We start from the raw sequence: 27,950 nt of genomic DNA on the forward strand, positions 1-27,950 counted from the left end.
GGAAATTTTCAGGTTTCTGGGGAAAGAGTAATGTGATTAGTTCTGTGATATTCACATTATCATAGAAGGGAATTTTTGGAACACAGTTTTCCTGTCTTTCCAGCAATCTACCACATCTAGGATTCTTGGGGGTCTTCTTTGTTTTAGACAATGATTTTTTAAATTTTCTTTTCTAAATTTCAGAATATTTATAACAAATGCATGTGTAGTTACAATGGCCTATTTTGTTGTGTTTTGATTTTATTTGGGGTCTGGGTGGGTTTTGCTTGGTTTTTATTTTAAAAAAACCCAACAAACCATAAACTGTAAAACTCCTTTACCAGTATTTACTGGGTTTTATGTGGCTTTGCTGTAGAAAGCCATCCTAAGGGTGTGCACAACTGGACTGTTCACTGCTATAATGTGCAGTGACTTGTAACACTGTTAAATACATATGTGGATTAAAACAAGAGCGTTAAAGCACAACCCTGTAGATCATGTTTTGTATAAAGAATAAACTAAGGGCTCCTGTCTCAGTTAAGTCAGCAGAACTTTCTTCTATGAATCATCACGTTTTTAAACCGAGTTTTCTTTATGTCAGAGCCTTCCAAAAGGGAAACACTGAAATTTGGATAAATTCGTAACAGCTACAAGTTTCTTTTAAAGTCTTTGCAGACTGACTAAATAGAAACACTCATTTACAGAAACTGATGACAGCTAGTATATATGATAGTCGGATATTTAAGATTCTACTTGGGTTTTTTTTTTTCATTCTTCGATTGTGTCATATAAACGTTTTTAGACCTTACGTACATCTTCTGTTTGGTTTGAGTTCTGTTTACTCTTCTATACTAAAACATAGTTTTTAATCCAGGAAGGTGAAATCACAGGGTATTTCTCCTTGGGGGGAGCTTGTCTTTGGTAGAGAAGTGGTTTTAAATCCATAGGTTCTGCTGCTGCATGGTTGGTTTTGATCAGTCATGTGCTAGCCTGGTTGGCAACTGCAGCACTTGGTGTATTTCTTGTAATGCTGTCTCAGTGTCATGATGAAAATTCCCTGGCAGAGCAAGTATGAAGTACCTAAGTTAAAAATTAACGGGATTTGTGTAATTAAATTTGGCACACCGCGTGTTTCAGGGAGTGGTACAGCAATCCAAGGCTTTTCTACATCTACTCTTGTTGGAAGCACTGTGCCATCAGCCACAGTTTAAAACATTTGGGATGTGCAAACTTGTTAAGAATAGTGCTTAAACAAGATTGATATTCTGAAATACATTTCAAAAACAAGTGACAGTGCTCTCTGATGACAGAGAGGCAGTTTCTTTCACAGTGTTTCCCTTGAAGCACTTACATTGTGTATAAAATATCATGCCGGTGTAATGACGTTGAGGGACTACTCATTTGGCACATTGTTGCTAACCTAGGGTATACAGAACTCAAGAAAGTGTGTGCAACCATTGACAGAAGCACTTTGAAGTTGTAAAAAGCTTGTGAGACAAGTTCTGGTATGTTTCTGTTCTTTTTTTTTCTCCAATTATCACTGAACTTCCCACTATCTTAATTCCATTGTGTTTACCACTTCTTGCTCAGCCATTGCACAGATTAAAGTAGCCATCTTGTTTCTAGTCCCTTTTATTCATCTGTGAACATGGAGATATTTAAATATGCACCACCATTACATGCTAACACATTTGTTTAATTTTAAAAAACAAACAAAAACGAAAAGAAAACCCACACACACCCTCAAAACTTGAAAGTGTAACCACTTTGCTTTTTACTATGTAACTCAACTGTCTGCTCCATCAAATCTAGCTCCCTTATCCTCGGAGTTTAATCTCTTTAAACTTGAGTCTGTACTGCTTAGTTTACCTATTGGAAAGTTGCCTCCTCTTTTTGTCACCTTCTCTTGGTCTAGGTTTTAAATATGCCTTCCCTTAGGTACTTCTGCTTAGCTCACTATGTCCAGCATTAAATATTTATTCCTTTAAATTCTTCCGTATGAGCACTGAGTCCAGAATTTTTCTTGTTCAGAACAAAAGTTGTCTGGCATTCAACCACCTACTATTAAAGCAGTTAACATTTTTTTCTGTCTGTACAGTTGTTGCAGGACCAAGCACTATGATAGTAAAAACCTTTTAAAGATACAAATCATCAGGTAAATATATGGCACCATGCAGCTGGCATGAGTTGGACTGCAAAACTTCCCAGAGTTTGAAGTTGCACTTCTCAAACTCAGGCATATATAGTCCCGTTTTCAAGGGTGTGCTGTTAAAACTGAATCTCATGTAATAAATGGATTATCTCATGATGTAGTTCAGAACAGATGAAGTAGAGCCTCTATCTGAGATACCCAATTAAAGTGAGCAGTTATTTGAAAAGGCATATGGTTTCCTTCTGCAGCAAAAGTACACTTAGAGAAGTAAAGTCCTATCAGCTTGAAAATCCTGAAGATCTGCAAGCTCAGGGTAAGCAAAATCAGATGGCTTAGAGGCTTTCTCAGCTTCCCCTGAGAAGGTGTGCAGAGAGACAGTCCATACATCATTTGAATTGAGAAGGAGGAGGTAAAATAAAGATATTATGGTATTTCAAAACAAGCTTGATCAGCAGGTCAAGGATTTCTGCCCCTCCGTTCTCTCGTGAGACCCGATGTGGAGAGATGCATCCAGCGCTGGGGCCTCCAGTGTAAGAAGGACATGGACCTGCTGGAGTGACTCCAGCACCTCTCCTATGAAGCTGCTGGAGAGGGACTTTTTACAAGGGCATGTGACAAGGGGTGATGGTTCTAAGATGAAAAGAGGGCAGATTTAGATTAGATATTAGGAGGAAATTCTTTACTATGAGGGTGGTGAAGCAATGGCACAGGTTGTCTAGAGAAGTTGTAGCTGCTCCTTCCCTGGAATTGTTGATGGCTGGGCTGAATGAGATTTAGAACAACCAGGTGTAGTGGGATATGTCCCTGCCCATGGCAGGGGATTGGAACTAGAGGATTATAAGATCCCTTCTCACTCAATCCATTCTATGATTCTATGATTTTGAAAGCACATAGTTAAGCACTGTGTTTGCACATTCACACATAGTATCTTTCAAAAATATCTAGCTCCTCTTAGTTTTTAAGATAAATGTGTTTATGTCTTCACATTTTAACTGCACTTTAATGTGGAGTGATTGACTGAGAAAGATCAGTGAGAAGAAGATGTAACACATTTTTCACCCAAGTCTACTGACTGTCAAATACAATGTAATGAGCTCTCCCAGAAAGTTGTATGGAAACGTTTCCTGGGTGTGTTGTCTTTGAGGCATCAGTGTGGTCCCCCTGCCACTCCGTATGTATTTAGTACTTCTGCACCAGTGTTTGAGTTTTGTGTATTCAGCCTCAGTAGGGGAATGTGTAAGTAGGCTGGTGTGATAACTCGCAAGTAGAGGTGAAAATGTATGGTTTGTTAAATTAATTAACTGGTTCCCTGGCTTGTTAGAGCTTGGGTACCTTATCTGCCTTTCTTATATTCTGTTTTGGGAAATGTATTAGTTTTCTACTTTGTTTTATGCTTACGTTTAAAAATGAGCTCTGGTAAGGCAGAAATTCTAGAATTAAATGCTGAAACTAAAAACCCTTATAAACTGAGACTGCTTTCTGTATTATCCTCATGTTTGAGTTAATTCTCCATTTAGGGAGAATTACGGTGTAAGGGTGCTGGTAACAGTAGATCTGCTCTGTGTGCACAATTTAGTCTGAACTCAGTGAAATGCAAAGGGAGGGAGAGAAAAATTAAAACCAAAAATGGCAGGGGTTTAGATGCAAATAAACTCCTCAGCTGCTGCTTCAAACATAACCGTCACTAATTAGTACCAGCACAGCAGAAGTGACTGAGCAGCTATTTGAAAGAAAGGAGGCGAGTGGCACCTGTTAGTGCATAGAAAGGGCTTCATCTAATTTTCAAGTGTTTATATTCAGCCATTAAGAGCAGCCAGACACGAGAGTTTTGCATTCTCGTTCTTCTCCTGTGCTTATTTTAGCAGTCTGTTCTCTGTCTCAGAAGTAGTTCCTGAGAAGGTATTTTTAATCTCTCGCCCTTTTCGTACTCAGGGATTTTAGGATGATTTGAGCTTTTAGTAATGTAGTTGTTTGTTCAGTTTCAGTCACTCAAATACTTAGAATTGATTTCCAGAGAAATACGTTGTCTGTGTGAGTTCTGTGCTTTTTTTTTTTCACCACCTCCCACCCCTACCACCCCACAGCTTACTTTGTGTCCAGGCTAGCAGATTGATTTGCAAGCTCAGAAGACATAATGTTGAAAAAAGTAATACAGATCAATTCACATCATCAGAACATTATGGTTCTGATCTTATTTCTTTTACATGTTGTTGGTTTTGGTAGCTGTGGTGCATTTGATCAAGACATGGCTCACATTCTTTATTGTAAAAGCACAAGCTACTTTTGCACATACTTATGCAAGCTTTCTTAAATATTATGATCTTGAGCTTTCTGTAAGTCACGTATTTCTGTCAAATGGATTTCTTGTCAAAACTCTTTCTTCTATCAATTATTGCTTTGAAACATTCAGCTCTGAGCGTTACTCCTCTGTGCATTCAGCGTGCGTGCTGGGTACGTTAACACGTGCAGCAGAGTTGGAGGTCGAGTTACATTTACTGTTATTTTGATTATTTTCAAATGGATTGGTTGAAATTGAGATACAATAATGACACCAGTTAACTGCAACATTTTCATCGGCTGTGGAGAAATTTGATACAGAGTTGCTAAATCCCTCTGTAGATCTAGTGTGAATTAATGGATCCAAACCTGAAGCTCCCAGAGATCCGGCTGGCACCAACTGGAATTTAATGACATCCGACACATCGGTTTAGTTATTCTTGTAGCAGGTAAAATGAGTATTACATGTTAATTCTACCAGCATAGAAGAAGGGGAAGAAAAAATAGTGATCCTCTTTTCAGATGAGGGGGGGAAAAAAAAACCGGTTTAAAATGTCTTGATTTTATTTTTTCCCAAGGAAAAAGGAAAGAAAGGTATGTAGATAATAGAAGAAAAAAAGGCAATGAAAAGATACAAAGAGACAAAATAAGTAGATTGTATGGAAAGGAGTAGGGTAAAGGAAGAAAAACTGTTGGAAAAATTAAATGGAAAGTATATTCTATTTTATAAATAGAAAAGATTAAGATAGAAAACTTGAAAGGCACAGGCACATTGAAACACCAAATTCTGTGCAAAGTGACAAAAAGTAAAATGAATGAAAGGGGAAGACACAATTTTAAATTGAAGAGAGAGATCACTGCGTACAATATTTTAAAATAATTTCTCTCTAATAATCAGCAGTGTATACTTGGGTTTGTACATAAGAATTACTTTGATTTTTAATGGATACAGAATAAGTGTTACCAAAAATCGCATTACAGTGATCAGCAGTGTTCCTAAAAACACAGGTAAGGGTTATTAATGTTTTATTTATGTAACCCTTCATTTTTATTTAATTAAAAAAAAAAAGCTACAGTAAACATAAGGGGTTTCTTTGACTTAAGCTTGCTATTTTTCATGCCAAAAAAAAAACCCAAAGATTGAACACTATGAATTCTATAATAGCATTTTACATTTAGGAGACTGACTGATAAACAGATTAATTATATCAACGTGAAAAATTAATGGTATGAAGTAATGTTGTTGCCCTTAGGCATTTTCTCAGTGCAGGAAGCCAGGAAGGAAACCATAGTCTTTGGTAAGGCTTGTAGATACCAGTGGCTGGTCAGCTCCTGATCCATTGCCATGCCAGCTGCACAGCATCCTCCTGGAGCCCTTTTCATGTCATTCAATTCTAATTTACCATCAGCTATCATAGCTTTACCATGCACATTCTGAAACTGGCACTGGAGGCTTGACATAAAACCACAAAAACAACTAAATTCCAAGTTAAAGCTGAAATTTCATTCTTAGTTCTCTTGCTTGTGGGGGTGCTCTGAACCATGTGGGAATGCCCAGTGTTTGAAGCCCCGGCTGGACCCACACACAGAAGAACAAGCTAAGAGTGGAATTTTGGCACATGCCTTAGCATTAATGCCATGTAGCTCTTTGTGGTTTGATTTCTCCTATATGGCACTGTTAGAGGCAGAAATAAGCCGAAGTCAATCCCAGAGTTATTTTAAACTATGCTTACAAGAGTCTTGTGGTGATAGTAATAGATTCTTCTCACCCATTGTGCCTCTGAAATTGGAATTTTTCTATCCAGCTTGCCTTGGGTTTGCAGTGTTGGAAACTGCTGAGGTGATAGATTACAGATACCTTAATTTCTGAGATTCAGCCTTAAATACACAATTATTTCTTGTAGTATAGCTGTCTTCACTTGAAACTCACTTTGTGGAATAGAATTAAAGAGGAAAACTTGCTTTTTTGCTCAATAAACGCATTTTTATAAGCAAAATGAGCTTTCACAGTATTTTTTAAAATGTCAGGAATGTCAAATCTTTTTTATCTGAAGGACTTATTGGATGACTCAGGAAAATCTTCTTGGAAATTAGTCAGGATTTAATTGAAGTGGGAAGGATACTGAATTGTGGAGAGAGAGCTTGCTCCCCTCTGCACTCTTTAGATTGGTACTTCAAAAGATCAATCTTAATTGTAAGTGATTGAATCAGCCTTTTCTTCAAAACATAATTTTTATTTAATCTTTGGTTAGGCATTTGGAATAATGATTAGAATAGTTATTCAAACATTTATCTCTTCTAAGAACAAATGGGAGTTACGCTTATAATTTATTTTTTTTTTCAAAAAACAAGAGCTTTATACTTCTTCCCATGTATTTCCATCCATTACCAGCTGTCTTTGGTGGGCCTGGCATCCCTGCTTATTGAAGACTGGGAGAGATACGTATTGGTGAAGAAAATAAGAGTGAATGAGAGTGAGGGATACAGCTTTTAAATGAGGTGGCAGCTGCTCTAGCTGAGCTCATGCTCATGTCCTGAAGGGTGTTCTTTTCAGGTGACGAATTTCTTCAATAGTGACAGGAGGTCAGGAATTTTGCAAAAGCTTAGGAAAAAAAGTAGGAGATGGCACAGCTGATTTATTTCTTCCTGTTTCATCCTCATTTGTGCTAGTTTTGAAGCTGATGTTCATAAGAAGTTAGCCAGTGCTGTTTTGCAAATCAGGGATGCCAGTTTCACAAAAAGAAAGGGGTTTGATGAGTCCACAATCACATATTATTTATTGTAATTCTGGTGGGAATAGGTTCCTTTCCATATACAAAGCACCCTTCAGAATTAATATGTGAAAATGTGAACACGGAATCACAGAATATGCTGAGTTTGAAGGGACCCATCAGGATCATCAAGTCCAACTCCTGGCCCTGCACAGAACACCCCAAGAACCACACCATAGGCCTGAGAGTGTTGTCCAAATGCTTCTTGAACTCTGTCAGGCTGGTGCAGTGACCATTCCCTGGGGAGCCTGTTCCAGTGCCCAAACACCCTCTGGGTGAAGAACCTTACCCTAATACCCAACTTAAACCTCCCCTGACACAACTTCAGGCCACTCCCTTGGGTCCTGTCACTGTTCACCACAGAGAAGAGATCAGTGCCTGCCCCTCCTCTTCCCCTCACAAGGAAGCTGCAGACTGCAATGAGATCTCCCCTCAGTCTCCTCCAGGCTGAACACACCTAAGCCAGGTGACCTAAGCCGCTCCATATACATCTTTTCCTCAAGGCCCTTCTCCCTCTTTGTTACCCTCCTATGGACACTATCTAAACAGCTTCATATCTTTCTTATATGGTGGTGACCAAAACTGGTACCTTTGTGTTTCAGTTAAAATTGTGGATTGCTGAAATTCAGTGTTCTGTTATCAGTAACAAAGTTAGCTTTAGACAGAATTCATATGAATACTACAAGACTTAAGAAAATTAAAAATCCAGTTGGTTTGAACATGTTGTAGAATTTGCTTTTTACTTCTTGCCTAAACTTTTTTTTATTTTGTATTTATGCAGAAAGATTTCATTACATAATTTTGGTTAAAGGGTAACTGTGAAACCATTTTCCACTTTTTTTTCAATTTGCCTTTGGGGAAAAATTGCTTATGTTACTGTGAGAAGGATGTGATTTTAATAAAAATGCAGCGTGTTAATACCCAGCAACCATGAAATACTCATTTGAGATTTGCAGCGTTTGTTGAGTCTTCTTAACTAAGCAATTATAGAGTGACTTGTCCCCTGAAGTTTTTAAGAGTATAAAGCTACATTTGTTGCTGCGTTTGGTTTATTTTTAATCTGTATTCTCCAGAACACTCAGGTCTGAACAGCAGCAGTGCACTCGAGTTGTAGGCCATGATAGAGCTCTATACTGCAAGAAGCTTAAAGCAATTCTGTCTAAACCAAAGCAAGTCTTGGCTTCAGATACTTAGAGGTAGCCCATATTTTCCTTGCCCATCTAGAGTATGACAGTTCTAAATCTAAATAATGAGTATTTTGGGTTTTTTCTTCTTGTTGGTTCCTTCCCACCCTTCATTGAAACCTGAGGTTTGAGGCAAGCAAACATGCTACAAGGGAGAACTAAAATTGACTACAACAGGTGTCTGTAGCCTATCATTCTTTGAAATATTTTAACAAGTCCTTCATGCTAACACAGAGGTGCAAGACATGAGATTAAATGGCAAGTTGAAGCCTTCTATTTAGAAATCTAATAACGTACAATATAATATATGATGGTAATTGTTCTGTGATTAATGTTCAAATACACAGAGTGTGCATTCTGAATTTTAGAGTTTCTTGTTTTTCTGTTGTCATTTACCATTTCTAAATCCTAAATTGTAAATATCTCTGTTTCACCAGGCCTGTGTTCCCTTTTGCTGCCAGTAAATGCTGGTGCTACTCATCAGAGTATTGACAACTTGTATGGTTTTGATCCTGAATCTTTCAAGATTTATGAGAAGAGGGTCAAATTGGAGATTTTTTGTTTCCTAGACTAGTTGAATCTTTGCATTTGGTGGTATGATCTCTGACTCTTTTGTTGGTGTTTTCATTGCTTTTCCCATTTTTCTGACTTACGTGAAAGACGGGCCCATACTTAAACTAGAACATCATTATTCTCCCATCTTAGCAGTTACTCCACAATTTGATAATTAACTTCAGGAATGGGTCGTTTGCACGGATACGCAGCACAGTTCAGCCTTTGCTGAGCCTGCCACTAACCTGGCAAGATACTGTTTCCTGTTTGGTGGGCTTAGGCTTTTTGTTGAGTTAGTGAGCTAACTATGCTCACTAACTTACGCACTAACAACTTGGCTCAGTGAGAGCCCAGCAAGTGGCAGAACTGGCAAAAAAGGAGGTGCAGGACCACGTAGCCAAGAGCAGGGGAGTGGGAAGCGGGAGCAGCCTTTGGTGACATCCAGCCATTAATTTGGCTCACCTGTGTTGTTAAAGCATGCTGTCAATGAAGCCAAAAAATACTTCGACTATCATATAAGCATGTCATTCTTTAAGACTGTGCCATGAAAGCTTTAATTGCTGGTAGCTTTTTGTTGTGGTTACCCACAAAATACTGAGGTTGATCAAGATTGAGTATAGGATTTTTTCTAATTACATCTTTGGTCTACAAATGTGGTGGACTTTTTTTCTTTTTCAGAAGGAAGAAGTCATTCATGCAGACATGGATGAAAGACTATCTCTTCGAAAGCACCGCTTCATGCATTTTGCATCATTGGAATATGAAGGAGAATATTACATGACACCAAGAGATTTCTTGTTCTCAGTGATGTTTGATCAAGTTGAACGTAAGTTGTTTTCATGTCATTGTATTTGTGAAGGAGAAGAAACTTGCTGGTCCCCTTAGAGATGTCAGTTGCAAATTGCTGGGATGATATCCTTTATGTTACATAAATCAGCAGAAGCAAATTTTTAAATGTTGCCCATACGGATTCTCACAGACACCACTACCCTTTACCCAAATGAAGTGAGGCTGATGATTTAGAAACTGGTGACTTGCTGATGACTTCACTGCATAATTCACGTGTCTGATCAGTATGTAGTTCCTCAATTGCTTACATGCCACAGAAAATAGAATGAGTGTATTTTAATAGTGTTCATACCACTCCTGGTACTGTTATCTTCTGTCCACTTCACCGGTGAGTAACTCGGTGACCCTTTTTCTTAGAAGAGGCAGTGATGGGAGTGAGATGAGAATAATAGAGCCCAGAGTTCAGTTCTACATTTTTGGTTTTAAATCTCCTTTGATTTTTACATAACCTAATTAAGAACAAATCAAAATCACAGATGTCTTTTCAAGAACTACTTATAAAAGTGCTTCCTGAGGAGAAGATAGGAACAGCACACAAATAAAAAGTGGATAGATCATTGTCCTTTTCTGCAGGTTTCCTGGCTTCATTAATTCTGCCTCATTCCTTAAGCTTCTTTTGTCTTTGTCTCTTCTATTATTTTCATGATACAGTAATTTTTTGATGATACATGCTTTTATCCTCAAAAAAATTGGGTTTTACATTTTCCAAAGATATGGTTTTTTTTTGCTTTTGAAAGGTTAAGCTTTCCAGTTTCCAGAGAGGATTGGCACTTAGAAGACAAATACTCTGTTAGTTCATCGTCTGAGGGAAAGAGGGAGAAATCCCACCTTTAGTAGTTATCTGCTACAATCTTCACATGCTGACCAGGAGAGCATGTTGTCTAGCAAAAGCTGTTCAAAGCCTGTGATGCTCTGCCCACCTCCCAGCAAATGCTGTAATGACTTGGGAGTATTGAACTGTCTGGACTCCTTCTGACAATCCAGAAGGGAGTTCAAGGTCCTGTGGAAGGGTTTGAGAGACAGGGAGGAGGAAGGAGACCAGAATGCACTTTGATTCAAGCCTGTCGAAAACCTAGGGCAGAAAGCAGTTTAAAAGAGCTGCAAGTGGTCAAAGAATAAGACGCAAGTATCTGAAATAAAAGAAGTTTTCCAGTATGTGACAAAAATCTGTATGTGATAAGGATACATGAATTCACTGCTGACAAACAGCTTCTAATATTACTCAAAGCTGAATATAAATCCTTAGAAGTACTTTATGACCTTCAGAGTCACGGAGATTTTTAAAATACTGTTTTTTACTGTATGGGTATTAGACTTTGTTCCCCCTCAAAACTTAAGTCATTAAGTTAAAAACCTAAAAACGTAAAATTTTGAGTTTTCCAGCCTGAAAGACAGTGAATACAGAAACATTTCGTTTTGAAGGTGTGGTTTTCAGACAGTTGTCTCTGAAGACAAGGTTAAAGAGATAAGTGTTTTTCAGTCCTAGCCTTTCATACATATTAATTGGTTACTCCAAGTATAATAGTACACATGCAGATTTTTAATGAAGTGGTATGTGGTGAAATTTATTTGCAATGCAGCCAAGTTAATTTCAGTTCCTTTGTTAATATGAGTAGGAAATAGCATTAAACAGAAACAAATAATGACAAGAAAAAAAAAACAACTTTGCTCTAATGCATATTTAGCATTTCAAATTGAGGTCAGGCTTGCAGCAGTAGCATCATAGATGCTTGGTAGAAAAATGCTGACACTTGAATCAAATGTTCCTAAATATTTTTTTTAACCATCATTGGTTGGATTCTTTGGCCAGTAGCATAAACACAATGGTAAGCAATTAATTTCTCTTGATTAGGATTTTACATTTTTATGTGACTGCAAACAGACACAGAATTTGATAGTAGAGAAATATGGCACTTGAAGTATTTTAAAGGCAATGGTTTTATTCATCATGTTTAGAAGAGTTTCATATGAGGAAAATAAACAGACCTATCTCAAGTGTCTATCCTGTTTTATTCAGAGTAGGTCAAGACAGTAAACTTAATACCAAAGCAGCAATTATTTTGGAAGCCTTCCACTTTTATAAAAAAATAATTATTTTTCACCCTGAACAGTGCCTTTAGAAAGGAAAAATGTATGACTTATCCTAGAAAGCCCTTCACTTACTGCATATTTAGATGCAATTTTAACATGTGATCCTGCATACAAATGGTGAGTCCTATGATGCTGAACTTCAAGCTGTAATGATTTGGTTATTCTTTACCTATTTTTGATTAAATTCTAATAAGTTAAAAAACCCAGACCTCTCAGCAAAATCTGAAGCACCCTGGCAGTAACCGTTCATAAATATTTGCTTGGAGTTTTCCAATTGGATGCTGTTTATAGTAATGTGGAAGACTTAGGGCTGTTCTAAAGTTTTGTTTCTGCTGTACTTTTTACAGACAATATGCAGAAATGTACGACTAGCTTCATGAGCAGTTTACATGTGTACTTCAAGAAATATTGCTGAGGTTGATCTGTCCCTATTCAGAGATAAACACTCCCACAAGGGAAAAAGGGAACCAAAAAGAGGCATGAGAAACAGTTATGAACTGAGAATAGGAGACCTTGGCCAGCCAGCTTTATTTTGCTCATGGGTGGTTGTCACTGGAGAATTACTTTGAAACCTCCTTAAACATTGTCAAATTTAGCAGAAAGTGAATGTGTTGTGTAAACCAGATGAGTTGTTGGTGCTAGCATTAAAAAAAATATCAAAATATTTTAGCTATGTGCACTTCGTCAAGTGAATTCCTGTACATAGTTGGATGGAATTTATTACTGAAGCAAAAATCTTAGGTGTGCCCTTTGACAAGGTTGCAAAAGATGCAATAAATTATGATTTATTATGGAACACTTTACCAGATAAGAAAACAGATGAACTGTACTGCAAATATATCAGCTGTCATCCAGCCTAAGTGATCTTGAGCCCTGCCTGGTAGACCTTAGTTCACTGCCTCTGGCCATTTGTTTCCTGCTGCATGGGTTTCTCTATTACTCATTTTCTTTAAAGTAGGCAAAAGTTGTGAAATATAGGCATTCCTGCTAATTAAATCACACCTTCCAAGTTATTTACTGTCAGGCTGATAACAAAGAAAAATATTTACAGTACTGCCATGTAAGGAGAATGAGCTGATAACAAATGCAGAGTTTCCTGACAGACTTTTTGTTCTGCATATTGACAAAGCAAAGACCTCTCTAAAGGAATAAAGACACCATCCAAAAAAAATCTGCTTGCTTTTAGAGGCAGTGCTTCACACCAAGTTACTCTGTAAATATGTGCCTAGTTCTATTTCTGTTAGTCATTTTATGAAAGGAAGCAGCCACCTCTTTATAAACAGCGGCAAACAGTAAATGAGATGTGGTAGTGTGGCACAGCATTTGTGCCAGCGCAAAACTAACATGACAGCTTTTTTTTCTACCAGTTAGTGCAGTGCATACTAAACACAACACCATTGGGGATTTTGGATTCGTGGCTGTATGCCATGTAATCTTGTGTTAAAACTATGTTACTACAGGGATTTGCAAAACCAGCCAAGTTCTTCTGGGTAATCTGTGGGATGTTCATGTAAATCATCATACCTGATGCAATGATGGTTTAGTGAAAAAATGTTCTCTGTTACTGTTCTTATTGTGATGTAAAAATACTTCAAAGTGTCTAGTTATATCTAAAACAAATAATATAAACTTGTTGTGTTGCATCAGAAATTCTAGCACTTTTAAGATCCCAGGTACAGGAAGGATAAAATTCTGCTGCTTTACACTGAGTTTTCATTGCAATGCAGGAGCATTTTCGAGAGACCCTTCATGTAAAAACTTGTGTCTTAAACAGCTGTGCATACTTATTATTAGGCTCATATTCCAGATTAGACAACAAACACTGTGTTAGAGCTCCATAGAAATACCATCTCTGATGTGCTGCTGCAGAACATATAAGAAAATCTGTATTAATTTTTGAAAAGGACAGCAAGAATCCTTTAGGAAATGAAGATTTTCCAGTGCATTGAATCTAAACTGCGCTTATGTTCATTTTTTTTTCTGGAGAAGATTATTCTAATCGTCTTCCAGGTAGAAAACAAACCTTCATGTTACCTTGTCTGATAACAATTGACACTTGCTAAATAAAGATCTTAATCCTTCTGTGCCTACTCAGTCCAGATTTAATGTGTCGTAGCATCTTCATTCATTCAGCTACTGTAAAAGAGATTTTCCTGTATTCTACAGTACCAGGGTACCCGAGGCAGTATTTCCATGGCAGAGTCCTATCTGTCAGTGAGTTGTAAGTTTCCTTAGAGAAGTTGTTAAGCTTTGTGTGGGAACACAGTTGGCGCGAAATTGTGATGTATTCGCAGGCTTGATATTTGACTTGATGTGTGGCTTCCTGTCACAGCATCAGCATGGCCATGGCTCTGAGTGAATCTGAGGAAAGGACACAGTGCAAGGCTGTGGTGGTTAAAAATTGAGTTCTCCGTCCTTAGCTGAGGTCAGTGCTGGTGCAGTCAGTGGTGTTAGGAGAGCCAAGAGGGACCAGTCAGTAGATGAGCACTTTGGAATGAGCTGAGTCAGTCCTTTTATTTTTGGGTCTTGAGTTTTTTGCTTTTGGCAGGAGTTCAGATGCCTATACTTTGGTGTCTTCTTTTTGACCTGAATTTCATACACAATAACTAATCATACTCATGTGAGTCATGCATCAGTGTCAGATCTAAAATCTAGGATTCAGAGTCAAAGAATAAGATTGAAGCTTGTCTAGATAGAGAAGCTTTATATGGGAAGCAGGGATTGAAGTGTTGTATGGGGAGCCATTGATACAGCTGGGAACTGAATTCAATCCTTTCAAATTTCTAATGTGTTAACAAGGAAATTTTTCTTCCCTCTATCTCTGCATTTAGTGTTTTTTTAGTACAAATATGTCATTGTTGCTCAAATCCCCTGAACACAGTAGAGAACTCTGCAAGCTGAGTATGCACGACAAAGACGACCCTTTGCCCAGTGATAGATGGAAGCTAAAATTAAGATAAATCCAAAGAAATAACATGATGGTTTAAAGTCATTAGATTAATCTCTTCTGAATTTTAGAAAATGAAACAAAATCAGCCATTTCCAGCCAAAACCTTAGTCATCATTGTTTACTCGTTTCTTAAAGTGGGGTTGTGAGTAAAGGAAAAGAATATTCCCGACTAACTGAACACAAAAGCAAAGATAAACATTGATTGCTGAAAATGTTTTCCATACTGTGGATTTTTCATCCTCAGCTATCCCACATCAACCAAAAAGCATTAGAAAATTCTACCACAACCCTGTCAAAGTCTTCAAAGTATCTTACTTTCATTTTCCCTTAAGTGTCCAAGTAGAACATTAAAATTGGTGTTGTGCATAAAATACTATATTGTTTTGGATCTAATGTTGTGCCTCAGCCAATTGTTGGTAATTAAATAAGCTAAATAAGGGAGATTTTTGTTTTTCCTTTTGTCTTCATCAATTAGATGTTAACTCTGATAACTAATGTACGTAGGCTGTGTGTTTATCTAAAAACTAATTGGATGGTAAATAGTGATTTGTTTAGAAAAAAGACAGAAATTCCTGTGATCTTGAATAATGTGTATTTATGTCTGGACATATGTTTTGTTGAGAACTCAAACACTAAGGCACTTTCATAATGGTTGCATCACAAGTTACTACACAACAGGATCAAAGATGGGATTCTTGCGGAGAAATACAGTGTTCCCTTCTGCAGCATTCAAATCTGCTCTGCTGGCCAGGCTTGGTTTGTAGTGTATTAACCACTGGCCTCTGCAGCAACTTATTTGTCTGCTCCCATTTTTCAGAAAAGTGTGTTTGGTTGAGAGTCTGAAAAACAGCTGAAGGGGAGCAGTGCTGAGAAAAGAGGTGTTAGGTGAGTGCTGGCTTCCAGCACTGTAGCCCTACAGCTGCAGCAGCAGCAAGGAAGCCTGCACAGTCAGATGGGAGAGCAGGAGGAAAGGGAACCATGGAGTGTGTTTTAGCATATCATTGCACAGGGTAAATATGTGTTTTTTTCCCTCCACTTCTATTTCCATGCGTTCAACTGTGTTGAAAATACCTGAGATACATTCCTTGTACAGTCAAATTGGAAAATGTATTTTTGATCTTTAAATTTGTACTGACATTGTATTTATTACATTTGTTTGCTTGCAGGTATGTCTCTGACATAACCTGCATATGACAACAATAAGGTTATATTGAGCTCATGTCTCTGTTGTGATTGATTCCTATTTTTCCCTTTGTGGCATTGATGACTGGCTGAGGAGTGATGCAGATTCAGAGTTCTTACCTCAATTGACTGCAGTGCTTACTGATTAGGTAAAAACTTGGGCAAGATGATTTGAAAATACATGACTAGCTATCTAGCTTTCTGAAAAACAGTTCAATGAGAAGATAAATTACAGCTTCTCAATGAATGAAAGCAATTTTTAAGAACTCAGCACAAAAATAGTACCGATAATTAAAGCGATCAGGCTTCAGCAGAGTTGTGAGCAAGAGGCAAGTGGTCTCAATGCACATCTTGAAGGATTTGGTTATTTAAAGTGTGAAAGTTATTGGCTATTTAATGGCATCTGAATGGAAAACAGATTCCCTGAAACGAATGAAAATATATTGTGCGCGTACAGAATACTTGTAGTGCAAGTAATGGAAAGATCTGGTTATTAATAACAGGAGTCTGCTTGTTGTATAAACATTGTCTGCCTTAGAATTTCAGAAGTCTTGCAACAGTTTCTGCTTTAGTCAAGTATTCCAGTTTTGTGACATGCTAATATGATATTTAAATACCTAACAGAGAAATCACTTTTTTTATACATATGGGCACATTTCAAGAGCTCATTCTTGGTCTCTGAATATTTTTCCTATCTTTGAAGACTTTTTTAATTTTTTAGAACATCGTTTCAACTACTTTTATAACATACTGTCAACATACCACAGAAGATATCTCTGGGATTTGTTCTCCCACAGGTTCTGAATACTTTTTGACAGAGTAGTTCAGTCTTTTTTTTTAAGTAATGCAGTGGAACTTAATCAGTTCTGAAACATTCTGCTTAACTGACAATTAAGTCTTAACAGATGTAGCGTGAAAATCAGGTTCAGTGATTTTTTTCACTCTTAAGTGTATTTTAATTTCTTACAACATATGTCCTCAACACAGACAGGTATTGGTTTATACCTAAGAAGTACAGTCTGGTTTTAAAATTCCTTGGCTTGCATTCAGTTATTTAAGAAGTGATGAGGATCTGCAGACCACTGGCAAATGATAGCAGGTGCTAGGAGCGCAGGTCAGGCTCCTGCCAAAATCTAGCATGCATTCTAGCCTCATATTTTCAGTTGTTTGTAACTCTTTTGGTACTGATGGTTCCGTGCTTTTCCTTAGGCCAATGATGAATTTTTATTGTGTTAATCATACGATTTATCCTTTTTTGACTAACTTTGATACAGACTACTATTTTCCCCGTGCTTGTTCTTATAAGAAATCTTACATTATGAGTTTGTTAAAAATGCCTAAGGTAGAACCACAGAGTATCAATCACCTTTCTTCTAGGCAGTAGCAGCAGGCAAGGTGTGCAGCCTGCTTTGGTAGGTGAGAGGAGCTGTCCTTACTTGCCAAACAGCTGGCGTCTCCAGGGGCACCTTTGAGAAGTTCCATTGCTCCCTCTTTGGAAAACACTGGCACTGATTCCCTAAGGGAGAAAGTGGCCAGGTTATGCTCTATTTTTCACTGCCCAGCCTTGCACCTGCAGTGGGTTATAGCACCAATTGTGCTCAGTAGCCTTCCTCATCTGCTGTGAAACAAAAGCAAATACTGAGTTCAAAGACTTTTTTCCATGTGTAAAACACACAGGTTCCTCTTGTTAGAGCCACCTGCTTATATGGCAGTACCCTCCCTTGGGTTACCAGCTTCGATAGTGCAGAGGAGAATGCAGACAAGAGACAATTCTTAGTAATCAAATCAGTCATCCAGTCCCTCAAAGAGCTCAGGTCCTCACACCACCATCCATATTGCTGGCAAGCACCTGGTCATTCTGCTGGCTGCATCTTTTTTAAGTATCTTTCCTCTCAGTCTTGGAAAAGCCTGAACATGAAAGGATTTTAGAGACACAGCTAACAAAAAAGTACTACATTTTGTAACAAATCCTGCCTTGGTTGTTACCAGACAAAAAGTAGTTCAGCATTGCTAGTAGGTCCAAATCCATCCTACCTGGCCATTCTTGGTTTTTCTAGCTGCTTTTTTCAGCTAATCAGTATACATAAAATGCCATTGTCCAGGGACTTTGTTCACCAAGAGCTGCAATCATACTTGGCTTAATAAAAGTTTTTAAATGGGCTCCTTGCATGGAATTTAAATAGAAGACATAGCCAAGACAGCCACCTTTTGATGTTATTCAGTTTATTCCAGTTGTCTTTCGGGACTGATGTTTGAAATCTTCAGAACGATGCAGCTCGTTTTCCCAGGCGCCAGCCTTCTTTTCAAGTCTTGAGTGCATGTCCTTTGTGCCAATACCTCTAATACTTCTGGAACTACTGAGACAGTGAAATCTTGCTGCTGCATCAGTATTGGCAAGCACGTAGTAGGTCACATATCCCACTAGAGAAACTGCCAGTTCCAGAAAACAGAGGACTTTTCTCCTTTTCTGTTCCTCTCCAAATGTTTGGGGTTTTTTTTTATTTTTGTTTCTCCTGGGGAAGGGGTGTGCATGTGTTTGTTTGTCATCCACACCCGGACAATAGCATTTATTTCTTTTCTGTGGATTTGTTGGAGACAGAATGTGAGAGCTTCCTTCTGTTGCACTGTCAGTTTCTTGGGAGAAACTATAAAATCTAGTGCTCAAAAATTTCATCTGCTTCTCTGGCTTTCTTTGAATTGGCTAAGGAGAAATATTTTTTGCCAGCTGTATGCTGGTGAAGGTAGTCTATACTGCTGAAAAAGTGAGAAGGTCTTTTAAACCAGTGTGGTCATTTTAAAAGTACACTGAGCAACATAAATTACTCTACACTTTCACTAGAAGAAAGCTGTCTATTGTTTGCTTCTCATCTGTACCAACTGTGAGAACTATAAAAAACCCATTTAAAATTTGATTTGTTTGTTGTTTCAATCTCTTTCCTCTGCAGCTAAAATAAATGCTTATTTCAGGAGGACAGTTGTTACTCTTTATTTCCAGTATTTCTGTAAAGAGGAGAAAGGATATCTGCTTAGCCAAACCATTGAAGAACACTCATATTTATTGCCACTGCTCACCTAAGTTAACATGTAATATCTCATAATGTACTTTTATGGATTTGTATCCTCTATTAGGGGAATACTTAATGGCTTAGTGCTTGTCTTTAACATTTCATAGCTAAGTGTTTCAAAATGTATCATATATGTTCTGTAAGTCAGCTCCAATTTCAGCAATATAAAATAAAACAAACTTAAAATACAGACCTCATACATTTTTCCATACTCAATTTAAATCATTTTTAACCACTGATTATATTGGAAAACAGTGACACAATATCTCTGTGGCTTGAAACCTCTGCTGATATCCACCCTAAAAATGAAATGCATATAGCCTGTGCTCCACTTACAATCACAAAGTGCAGAACAGCTTCCAGCACCAAAGGTGCTTTGGTCCTGACTTGCACCTCCATGTGTCTGCCAAGCTGAAGATACTGGGGTAGAGAAAATTATTTTCTGCATCCTTAGGTGAGGAAATTATTTGTATTGTGATTAAAACAGAAAAGAGAGATCTGGCAAAGAACATCCGCTTAGGAGGTCGTGTACAGTCAAGGGCTTGATGCTCCCAGGTAAGGTACATTTTTGCTCAGGGAAAGAAAAAAATACTCATTTTCACAGTCCACAGTTGCCCTTGGAGGAGAAATTAGTTTTGTCAGGGAAGCTGAGAATGGCAAGAAGGAGACAACACAAGGATAATTGGAAGTGGTGGACACAGAAGCCCAGTATACTGAAGGCTGCTGTAAGTTAAATGAGGCATTAGTGGGAATTTTGGTGTAAAATATACTTCTGCATTTGGTTTTGCCTTCTTAATTGTATTTACTGAATAAATGTTTCTGTTCTGTTTCTGTCTTGACCTATTACAATGTTTCCTCCAGTGCTTAATAAGGTCAGAATTCTATAGAAAATCTGACTGTAAAATAAAAGCCAGGATAAAGTGTGTTTCAGAGGTTTGCTTCATCAGGTTATTTTAATTCAGGGGGAGAAAAGTTTTTTTCTGAGGAAATAAGAAAATTCTAGAAAAGAACAACTTACTTTTTGAAAGAAACTCATGATCTTATTTGTGGGTTTTTTAATTTTTTTTTTCTTTCTGGCAGTTTTCTTTTTTCCTTATCATGTGAGGAGTTTGAAGTCAAAGGGTCAGGTGGTGGCTTATCTTTTCTTCTCTTATTCAGTCAGCAAAGTTCATTCTTTAATGTAGAGGAGGTGCTCTAGTTGGTGCCCAAGACTTTTTGTTTGTACTGCTACAGAAGGCTGATGAACATTATGTCAATAATTTTTGAACATATTTTTAGCAACATTAATTTTCAAATTGACCAAGCTGTTTTGACCAGTGCAATAAGGTATGATTAACACATGTTTTTAAGCTCTTCTATGATTTCTCTTAACTTCAGTTCTTTCCAGTCTTAGGGGAGTTCTCAGACTTTTCATGATCCTGCTCCTCTTCCCATTACCACCTAGTCTGCTAAATAAAGGTGATGTTTCAAATTAGTTTTATGTAACTGTCTTCACTCTGCTGTTCTGAGAAACTAATAAAACCTAGCAAAATCTCTTCAATGAGGTTTTTGTATGGCAAAAATAGGTTAAACCTTTCATAGCTTAAAAAACAGGAGCATCCTGTTATCACTGGAGCCCCTGCTGTAGGAAAGCTTTCCAAACATCTGTTAATTGCTGTGTGGCAGATGTTAATGACATATAAACAAGTCAGACACAGCAGGGGCTGTTACTGGTTTGCTTAAAGCTTCTCTTTGAGCTAATAACAGAATAAGCTAATCTTAGAAGTGGAAAGAAACTCCAGGCTAATTTAAAGATAAAGGTGAGAATGATGTGGACCATTAACTGAAGGAAAGCAAGTCAGCCACTGAAAGGAACTCCAATTAAAGAAGAGAAGAAAGAAGGAAAGAAAAAGTAGAGATTGGGATAATTCTTGAACCTGGAAAGCTATGGAAATAGTGAAGTAGGTCTGTGCAGGATCAGTAAATGGTTAAAGCAGTAGACGGTATCTTCTATATGAAAATTCCTAGACATGGTTATTAGAATGTCCTTATCTTTCCACAATGGCAATTGGAAAAAGTAATGTCATCACTGGGGTGATCTACATTAAAATGGCCTTCCTAAAATTTTCATGTAAGGTTGCACTTCAGAGCCTTATAAAGAAAAAAGTTTCCTTCTAGAAATTCTGCAATGCCAGTATTATCTTAATTCTATTCTAAACAGCAGCTCCTTTTACCACTATCATCCTTGTCATCCCCAGGAATCTAAAACATCTGAAGTGCTACAATACCACACCTATGCCAAAAGTCTCTTCTCTTAAAATAGCAGTTTCATTATTTTCTCTTATTTTTTTCCTCTCCTTCCTTAAGCTGATTCACTAACATTAATGGGGATTAGTTGCAATTATTAAGCTTCTCCTGAAAAAGAAATTGATGCATTAGATTCTGCTAGAATAGGAATCCAATAATTCAGTTCATCCTTTAATAAAACTAATTTCAAAATGGATGTGGTTTTTTTGTGAGTGCTTATGTACCCTTATCATTCAATGGATGATGTCAGCAGAATTTGGGAAGGTGGAGAACAGATGAATAATATCATCAATTGCAAAAATACAAGGTTTTTGGAGTAAAAGTGTAGACTAGTAGCAAGTGGACCCAAAACAACCTTGCAAAAGAAACTACTTTCTTTTGCTCATATTTGTCATATCTTTTAGAAGTTCCACTTAATGACATTCAACACAGATGGTAAATAAGTTACTAAAGCCTTTCCAAATTTTTAGTTAAGAGAATTATTTCATCCCCTTTTTGTCCTCTAATACAAATGTATGTGTTGTTTCTTCAAGAAAAGTGTTGCAGAGGTGAGTAAGAGGTGTAACTAGCCCAGTCACCCCATGCAGTAATTGAACACCATCTAGTGGGTGTCCACTTAATCCTTTTATTCCTAAACAGAGTCTATATTGCTTATAATTTACAAAGTAATTGTTCTCTAAACTCAAAAGCAATGCCCTCTGACAGCTAGTCACTGTAAATTGAATGTTCATGAATGGGGTTTTTGTTCTGGAAGAGAAGCATAATAAGGGTTTGAATTTTTGGTGTTTATTGTGCTCTGGACAGTAAGACGAAATGTCCCAGGCCTTGAGCTTAAACACACATTTCACATTAATGAAATCACCAATATAGAATTGTTTCCTTTCAGTAAAATTCTCCAATTCACTGTTAAATCCAGTGCTTAGTACTCTCATGCCTCAACAAATAAGGCAAAAATGCTATATTGTAGATTGTCAGTGAGAACTGAGGCCAGGCTACAGCCTTCAACTGCATGAGAATGTTGTTGCCCTTAGGATAAGCAAGGGGGCAAAAGCCAAAAATTGCATATGAAACCTACCAACTATTGCATGTATTTGGTGTTAGTGTATGTTACACAAGTACATAAATGGATGTTTTCTTTATGTAAGGATTGGTCAGGTGACTGTATTAAATTAAAGAGATTGTATTCATAACCCTTATAGAAAACAAATGTTTGCAAGCATATACTAAACTCAGCTGAACATGGTCTTGGGCAACAGATCCTGGCTGATCTTGCTTTGAGCTTTTTCCTGTTGTCATCATGAGAAGATAAGGACATTCTAGTTACTGCAGTAACCTCCAGAGCTCCCTTCCAACTTCATCTGTTCTGTGAGTGAGGTAATTTCCCTTAACCATGGGGGAACCCCACTTCATGGGTTTTCCCACAAGCTTCTCAGAAACTCCTGAGTCCATCGTTCACAATCACAAAAAAGGTTCTGTTTATGATATATTTCTTAGAATGTTACCACTGGAAAGGAAGTAAGAAAATAAGATGTTCAAAACGATATGTTTGCTCTGTGAGGGATGTAGGGCAGCCCTGAAGGCCTCAATTAGAAGACATCTGATGGAAGGACAAGGCACTAGGAGAATAAAACATGCTTACCACCATCATTAGAATAGTGCAGCAATAGAAATCAGACATCCTGCTGTTGAGATTTCCAGATTTTCCAATATTTTGAAATAGCAATAGCAAATTTGCATCAGCCACCTCTTTCTCTCTATTTTTTTTTCCTTCTAGAAGTCTGACTGGGGAGTGCTATAATATGATGAATGGCAGTTTCCCAAACTGATATATCTAGTAAAATTCTATTATACTTTTCCAATCAGCTGTCACCTCTTTGAAAATTTTTGGCAACATTTCTAAGGTCTTTTACTGCATGTTGCTGTAATGGAAGTAAATCTTTTTTAAAAATACAAAACAAAGAAAGAGAAAGCATTAATGATGGTGTAAATAAATTTGATATGTGATAAAGTGAAACAGGAAAACCAGTAAAAAAAAGTGAGCTACTACATAAACTGGATCTAAGTAGCTATTTATATTTACAGTACTCTTGAGAATCTGTGCAATTTATGTGAAATGTTAATGCTCCTGGTTGCTTACCCACTGCAGTAATTTAAATTGCCTAGACACACTGATATGTCAGCTATTTACTGCTTGGACACAAGCACAATAAATGTCCTATATCGGAAGAGAATTACAGTAACCACTGCATTTTTCATGCTGATACCATTAATAAATACAATTTTTTCACTTAATATTTCCAGTTTTAATTTTAAAATTACTTCAAATCATTAGATTTTTTCTGTCTTATCCACTAGGAATAAGCAATATCAACAGTATCCTGAAGTTTGTGCTTGGATGAAAAAGTTTAAGAAGCAAACTATTTCATAAACAAAGGATTTTAATTAATTTCCCCAATTTTTAATCTGCCCAGTGGATGAGGAAAAGGCTATGGATGTTGTCTACCTAGACTTTGGAAAAGCCTTTGACAGTGTTTCCCTCAGCATTTTTCTGGAGAAGCTGCCTGCTCATGGCTTGGGTGGGTACACTTCTCACCGGGTAAAAAACTGTCTGGATGGCAAATCCCAGAGAGTGGTAGGGCATGGAGTTACATCCAACTGGGGACTGGTCACAAAGTGGTGCTCCCCAGGGCTCTGTATTTGGGCCAGCCCCATTTAACATCTTTACTGATGATCTGGATGCACTCTCAGTCAGTTTATGGACAACACCAAGTTGGGTGGGAGTGTTGATTTGCTGGAGGGCAGGAGGGCCCTGCAGAGGGATCTGGACATGCTGGATTGATGGGTCAAGACCAATTGTATGAGGTTCAACAAGACCAAGTGCCAGGTCCTGCCCTGGAGTCACAACAACCCCGGGCAGTGCCACAGACTGGGGGCAGTGGCTGGAAAGCTGCCTGGTGGAAAAGGACCTGGGGGTGCTGGTGACAGCAAATGAACGTGATCCAGGGTGTGCCCAGGTGGCCAAGAAGGCCGATGGCACCCTGGCCTGGATCAGCAGTGGTGTGGCCAGCAGGAGCAGGGCAGTGACCGTCCCCCTGCACTCGGCACTGCTGAGGCCACACCTCAAATGCTGTGCTCAGTTCTGGGCCCCTCAGTGCAAGAAAGACATTGAGGGGCTGGAGCGTGTCCAGAGAAGGGCAGCGGAGCTGGGGAAGGCTCTGGGGCACAAGTGCTGTGAGGAGCAGCTGAGGGAGCTGGGGGTGTTTAGCCTGGAGAAAAGGAGCCTCAGGGGGGACCTCATCACTCTCTGGAACTGCCTGAAAGGAGGGTGCAGCCAGGTGGGGTCAGCCTCTTCTCCCAGGGAACAAGTGACAGGATGATAGGAAATTGCACCAAGGAAGATTTAGGCTGGGTACTAGGGAAAATTTTTCAGCAAATTGGTGGTCAGACATTAGAACAGGCTGCTCAGAAAAGCAGTGAAATCACTATCCCTGAAATTATCAAAAGACTTGTGGATGTGGCACTTGGGGACACAGTATACTGGTGGACCTGGCAGTGCTGCATTAACAACTGGGCTTAATGATCTTAGAGGTCTTTTCCAGCCTTAATGATTCTGTTGTCTTTTGAAGCCAAATCATGGAATCATAAAGGTTAAAAAAAAAATTAAATCATCAAATCCAGCTATTCACCTAACCCTGTGGAGTCCACCACTAAACCATGTCGCTAAGCAACACATTCACATGTCTTTTAAATACCTCCAGGGATGGTGCCTCCACAACTTCCCTGGGCAGCCTGTTCCAATGCTTGACAACCCTTTCAGTAAAAATTGTTTTCCATTCTAAACCTCCCCTTGTGCAACTTGAGGCCATTTTCCAAACTAATTTTAATATTTATACAATCTTTCAAATGTGTGAACATGTAGGAACATGTGCCTCTAAACTGATGAGATAATGCATGAGCCAACGTCTGTTGGGAGCAATAGGACAAAGTGGTTGACCCACATGGTTATTTCTGGCATTGTTATCTATAATTCTTTCATGTTGGAGTATTCAGTACATATCAGAATAATAAACCACACAGTTACTTCATATAATTTGACACTGTTTGAAATGATTTGCAGTTCCTGCTTAGGTGATAAATTGCATCAGAGCAAAAAGGTGGAAAAGATGGTCCTCTCTGACATGTCCTCTTTTTTCTTATTCCAGAAAGTAGGTAAGGTAGCTTTATCCTAATGATAAATTTCCACACAATGGATGAATTCTCCACCTGGGACCTCAGTTAAGTTTGCCAGCAACAGAACCCAATTTGTAATGAGCAATCTTTAATATTCTAGGGCTTAGTCTTTAACTGGTTTAGGAGGGATGTTTGCATTTTGTAAGATGCATGTGAAAAGTAGCAGTTCATCATGACAGGGAAGTTCTCCAGTATACATATTGTAAAGGAAGTAGCTGAATGAGATAAAAAGGAGTGTTTGCTACTGTCGTAATGGGGGCTTTATATTGAGCACATAAGCTTAAATCAAGTTTTGCATAGTGAGATAAGAATCAGTTTCTGACTTTGTTAAGATGTTGACCTTTTCTTCATTTTGATTGTGGGATGATTTGCACACATTTTCATTCTGAATCCAAATTAATCTCTGCTTATAATTAAGAAGCAATTTTCTCAAGCTGTGTATGCAGTCAGATTTTCAACTGTCATTTTGTTGTTGTTGTCCTACCCCTCTTTATTTGTTCTTCTATAATAATCTTCTCTAGCAATCTGCAATCAAGTAGATTGCAGAACCCTTAGGCCAGGTATTGTGACTTCTAACACTGCCTAGCAGAGGAACTAAACCTCTACAGAATTAAACCTCTGGTGCTAGGAGGCCATCATTATAGATCACCTTCGTCTGATGTTAGTATCCTAACCTGGCATGTGCTCTGATACTGTAAACTAGGTTTTGTTAACAATAGGAGATGATGACTTAAAGAGGGTGATGCTACACAAATTATACCTTCCTTATTTCTGAGCTGGATCAAAGTTCATTGAGTCTTCTTGAAGGCGTAGTCTAGCTTATACTGTTCTCTTTGCTAGATAAGTCTGACTACAATCTCAAACATTGTAACAGGAATTTTTAGGGGTTTTGGCTCTGCTTGCCTACTCTTTGTGGGAAGGTCCATAGTTTTGTGCAGAGTCACAAAACACCATCAATCCCAAAAGTCTGAACTGCATAGTGTACTCTGTAAGTTACAGGAATTGTTCCCCACCCTTCTGGTCTCAGAAATATGTATTATGGGTACAGCTCCTTCCACGTAGTCTTAGTTGTCCTTTTTAAGACTCTATTGCTGCAATTATGCAGCCATTCTATCTCTTGAACTGTAGTAAACTTTGTCCTTGCATCTGATTAAGTTCTTACTAAAACACAGAATACATGACCTTAGCACTGCTAACATCAGGCTTCTAGATAGAAGGTTGGAAAAAACAGATTACAGATGTAACAAATACAGAAAGCAGTCACAGTGTGAGTTATCTGGTTGCATGAAGAAGGACTCACCTACATTCAATTTACGTATATAAAAGCTGAATGTCAGGTCAGAGGAAGTAATTGTAGCATTTCTTTAAAAGAAGGAAACAGTTAAGTGCAAGACTTGGATTGGACACTGGTCTCAACCTGGAATAAATTGTTCTTTCTCTGTCTGCTTCTCTCCCTTGACTGTAAAGGGAGTCTAGCCATCCTTCTTAGTCAGGATGAAGTTTGCAGAAAGAAATAGTATCTTTTATTAGACCAGTTGCTCTAAGTTGGAAAAATTAGACAAGCTTTTGGGCATATGAGCTCTTCTTCAGATCTGAAATAGGAGCAGCAGATTTCAAAGTTAATTATAAACTTTTTTCTGTGTGTGTCCTCACATCATCATAGTTACAGCAGAGAACCACAGTGATCACTAACTCGGATTTAGGCACCTAATTTTTAGACATCTAAATGAAGCCAGAGGAACCAAGCATGAGGTGCTTATTTGGGAGTTTGAGGACTTGTGTTTCACATGATACAGTTTTTTTTCCAGATGCATCCTCCAGTGCTGAGCTCTGCCTGCCCAGAGGACTGGCAGCCTCTCCTGCTGGGGAAATGCTCACCTGCAATTGTGTTCTCTGCTTGGCTTCTTGCTGCTTGTGTGTTTCACGTGAAGCCTTAGCTCGCTTCACGTGCTCCCTTTGCAGGGCTGCCTTTACAGACCTGTGAGACTGCTCCAGTTTGGGAGAAGTGACTTTCTGTATCCTCTGTGTCCTTGCAGTACAAGTGTTGTGGTAAGCTTGGAAGTTTGAACATATTCTCAGCTTTTCCTTGCCTGCACCTTGGATATGCTATTTATTAGAAAGAGAGTGCATCTGGGAGTATGTCACTTTCCCTGGATAATATCTACAAAGGTGTTCCCTGGCTCTCCTTGCCATTCCCACAGACTCCTGCTACAGTCCAGTGAGCACTGAGCAGTTTGCAAGCACTGTAGTGGGCCCCACAACACCTGCTTTTACCCTGGTGCCTTTGGTTATTTTGGAACTCCTGGTGACTTGGTGTCATGGTCTCTTTAAGAGGTATTGAGAACTGACTTATCTTAAGTCTTTTGCCTGTTTCAGTTTCCT

The 27,950-nt window shown here is 38.3% G+C and overlaps 1 protein-coding gene across 1 annotated transcript in view; it reads left to right on the plus strand.

Moving 5' to 3' along the window:
* Positions 1–27,950, plus strand: part of MICU2 (mitochondrial calcium uptake 2) — a 137,913-nt gene that overhangs the window by 66,498 nt on the left and 43,465 nt on the right. The window contains exon 2 of the mRNA XM_005516758.3: positions 9,594–9,741. Within this exon, the coding sequence (XP_005516815.3) occupies positions 9,594–9,741 (148 nt within the window). The remainder of the gene's footprint in view (positions 1–9,593; positions 9,742–27,950) is intronic.

Source organism: Pseudopodoces humilis, chromosome 2 (genome assembly GCF_049639895.1).
Source record: "Pseudopodoces humilis isolate 2021_Gansu_Grassland_sample_001 chromosome 2, ASM4963989v1, whole genome shotgun sequence".
Classification (NCBI taxonomy): domain Eukaryota; kingdom Metazoa; phylum Chordata; class Aves; order Passeriformes; family Paridae; genus Pseudopodoces; species Pseudopodoces humilis.